Genomic DNA, 3,148 nt, shown 5'->3' with positions numbered 1-3,148 from the left:
CTCGGGCTTGGGCTCTTCCGTCGTTTGCTTCTTCGACGACTGCTTGAGCAAGCCAAGGAAAGCATCCTTGTCCATCGACTTGATCTCTTTGGACTTGGTGTCGGCCGTGCCCGCCGACGCGTGTTGGTGCTTGGCGATCGCGTTGAAGAGCGCAACGACGCCCTTGGTCGCGATCGTCCGGAGGGCCTTGTCCTGGGCCATCGTGGCGACACTCGGGATGACCATGTCCTTCTCATCGCGGAGCCGCTTGGCCTTGGCGCTGATCTTGGACTCGGTGGTCTCTTTCTTGTCCTTGGAGATCTCACGCATCTGCGCCGTGATGCGCTTGGCCAGAATCGGCGCCTTCTCCGTGTCAATGTTCTGCCCAAGGACCTTGCTCATGGCGTCAGCAAAGCCCACTGCGCCTTCATCTTCGTCCATGTCGTTCTCTTCCATGTCGTCGGCCTCGTCCTCGCTCTCGTGGTCAGCGTCGACCTCGTCGTCGGCCGAGCCGGTCTCCCCTTCGTCCTCCGAGCCGCTCTCGCCTTCGTCAGCAGAGGCGTCGCTGGCCGGCGCCGCTTCCTTCTTGGCCGGCGCGGCCAGCGTTACCTTGGCCGCAGCGGGCTTGTGCTTCGCCTTCATCGTCAACTTCATCGTCGCGTCGAGGATCCAAGATGAGTCCGCGGTGATTCAAGCAGCAGCAAGCAGCCAATGGTTGGTTATAACAGGAAAACCTCCCAAAATACATACATTGAAACGGCCAAGTCACGACACGTGAATAGTGTTACATGCAAGCAGTGGAGGTGAGTGGCATCATTGCCACGTAGGCACCGTTCCGCGCCAACATCGATGGCATCCAAGCGATCTGGTCACTCTTTCACCGTGTCGCGGAGCGCATTGCACATCACGTCAATGATCGATCATGTCGTCCGTGGATCGATGCGTCGTTGAATATAGTGTGGTGATTATTGTATGCAAATACTGTGAGAAGTTTGCAACCAGTTGATTGCTGGATCCGATTGGTACCTCCACACACTGCCTGGTGCGGAGTCGTGCAGCTATGCAGCTGCAGTTTGTACAAGACGGCGAGACTATGGGCGAGATGGGCTCTTCCATTGGTCGTCTACAGCACGCACCAGCACGAAGGCTGGCAATAACCTCTAGAAACGGATATTGTCGTGTATGGCTTTAACGAAGGATTGAAAAACGACTGGTGGGTGCTCAGTTTGCATTTTGAGTCGTAGCGGTCCCGAGGATGACAGAATTCGATGACATCGTTCCGCTGTAAAACTCTGGGAGTGCGCCTCAGGCGCGCGATGGCCGCTCGATCTTCTCTCTGAGGCACCATCGTTAGGATAGGTACTTGGATATAGTAGAGTCTACAACTAGTTAGTGGCCATCGAGAGCTATGGAGACCCCAGTGTTTGTGATCTGGGTGGTTGCGTCCTGTTGGTTTTCAACGGCGACTTGATTTTCTTCCCCTCGGCGGCCAGACAACAACGTCAGCGTCATAGTACGCGAGAGCTAGGCTTCAAGCCGCTACTACCCCTCTCGTGTCTCCATCTGCTTCGACATGATCATCGTGCCCGCGTAGCTAGCCTTTAATCCTTAGCCAATAAGTATTCACGACACAGTATCATTTTCGTGTACCTTCAGGACGACCGGCAACGACAGCGCGCTCACAGACGAGCCGACTTGCAGGCTGATAGAGATTCGACGAATGCGACGGCGGGCGGGGTGGGTTAGTACTGGGGTTAGTAGACGGTTGTTGCTGCTGCGGGGTGCTTTACCGCCATTCTCAGGCACCGGCATCATCGATCACCTTGGGACGATCCGATACCAAACATGGTCCGACGCAGCCCTTTTACGCGTCGCGAGGCTTGCATAAAAGCTTCAACGGAGCCATCGACGCCTAGTCTCTACAGACGTCGAGATCGGCTCATGCGGTGGTGTCCACAAGGCAATTACCCTATATCAGTACAGAGCGCGCCACTACCAATCTTGACCACCAGCTTGCAGCGCGGCAGGATTGAAGAATTGTATCAACCAGGAGATATAGCTAACACGTTGTTCGCATGCGTCTGCAAGAAGCTCGTCCATGGTCTGTCGTTGTGCGACCAGTCACTGTAGCCGACGGCGAGAATTTCAACACTCACACCTCCAGGCCAGGGTTGAGGAGGCACTCCAAACACACAGTTTCTACCACGCGCGCAATTCAACGAGTAAGCAGGTCGTGCGTGCTATGGCACGACTATTACAGTGCGACAAGGGTCCATGGACCCCTGAGAATGCGCAACGTTAACATGAATCTCCTGCTGGAGGCATCCCACAGGCCCGCCACCAACGAATCTCCGAGGCAATCCGGGCGTGGTACCCGCGGTGGACCTTGGCTCGGCTCGCCCGATGACGCCACCCCGTCTATATGTACGCCTCGTTCAAGCTTCAAACGCGCTCCGAGGAGCTGCTAAAGGGTCGTCTGGCGCCTTTCTTCGAGATTGGAAGGGTACTGTCTAAGGCAATTTTGCGCCAGCTGGCTCCATGCAGCGAGAACATTCGTCCGTGTCTGCTGGTGTGTCATTCATTTCCAAACGCGTTGCCGATGGTCGAACTCACGCTGCACCCGGGCGGGCCGACGACCGACGAGCTCCACCTCGCGCGGACGGCCTTCAAGGAGCTCATCGCGGCCGTCGAGACCGACTCGCCCATGCACTACCCGCCCGAGGTCGCGACCTTGACCGCGACGACGACGCTCAAGGCTTCGCTGCACGACATCTGCGGCCTCTTCCATAAGGCGGCCACCACGGGCTTTGGCCTCCATACGACGCGCACCGAGCTGCTGCGAACGCTGCTGCCGCTCACCGAGCACTCGTTTGCGGGCAGCCGCTGGAGCCTCCTCCCGCTACCGATCCCGCTCGTCCAGCGCCGCGACCTGCGCTACGTCGAGTACTTTGACACGTTCATTACGTCGCATGGCCGCGTGGGCTTTGCCCGCGCCTTGCACTCGGTCGACGACGACGACTGCAGGCCAGTGCGCGGCTGCGTCCGCGCTAAGGTGTTTGCCTCGGGGTATGTCTTTCGCGAGTGCAGCGACTTGGCCGGCGCGTACACGGTGACGCTCGTGCTGAATGTCGACTTTGGCGGCCACCTCCCGACGTGGGCCATTAACGCG

At 57.9% G+C, this 3,148-nt stretch overlaps 3 protein-coding genes across 3 annotated transcripts in view; 1 reads left to right on the top strand and 2 right to left on the bottom strand.

The window, feature by feature from the left end:
* Positions 1-40: 40 nt before the first annotated feature.
* On the bottom strand, positions 41-621 carry SPRG_14971 (hypothetical protein; the record flags this gene model as incomplete). Its single annotated transcript, XM_012354782.1, has 1 exon — positions 41-621. A coding segment is annotated over one exon (581 nt), but the record flags the coding sequence as incomplete, so codon positions are not given.
* A 513-nt stretch (positions 622-1,134) lies between these two features.
* SPRG_14970 (hypothetical protein) lies at positions 1,135-1,703 on the bottom strand (the record flags this gene model as incomplete). The annotated part of the gene is made up of 2 exons (XM_012354781.1): positions 1,630-1,703; positions 1,135-1,578 (listed from the first exon to the last, which is right to left on the bottom strand). A coding segment is annotated over exon 2 (192 nt), but the record flags the coding sequence as incomplete, so codon positions are not given.
* An 875-nt stretch (positions 1,704-2,578) lies between these two features.
* Positions 2,579-3,148, top strand: part of SPRG_21477 (hypothetical protein) — a gene marked incomplete at both ends in the record, with an annotated part of 1,055 nt that continues 485 nt past the window's right edge. Inside the window, one exon of the mRNA XM_012354780.1 lies at positions 2,579-3,132. Within this exon, the coding sequence (XP_012210170.1) occupies positions 2,579-3,132 (554 nt within the window). The remainder of the gene's footprint in view (positions 3,133-3,148) is intronic.

The sequence above is a fragment of the Saprolegnia parasitica genome, assembly GCF_000151545.1.
Source record: "Saprolegnia parasitica CBS 223.65 unplaced genomic scaffold supercont2.181, whole genome shotgun sequence".
NCBI lineage: Eukaryota > Oomycota > Saprolegniomycetes > Saprolegniales > Saprolegniaceae > Saprolegnia > Saprolegnia parasitica.
Note: the sequence above shows the minus strand (reverse complement) of the source record. Positions and strands in the feature narration are given on the sequence as shown.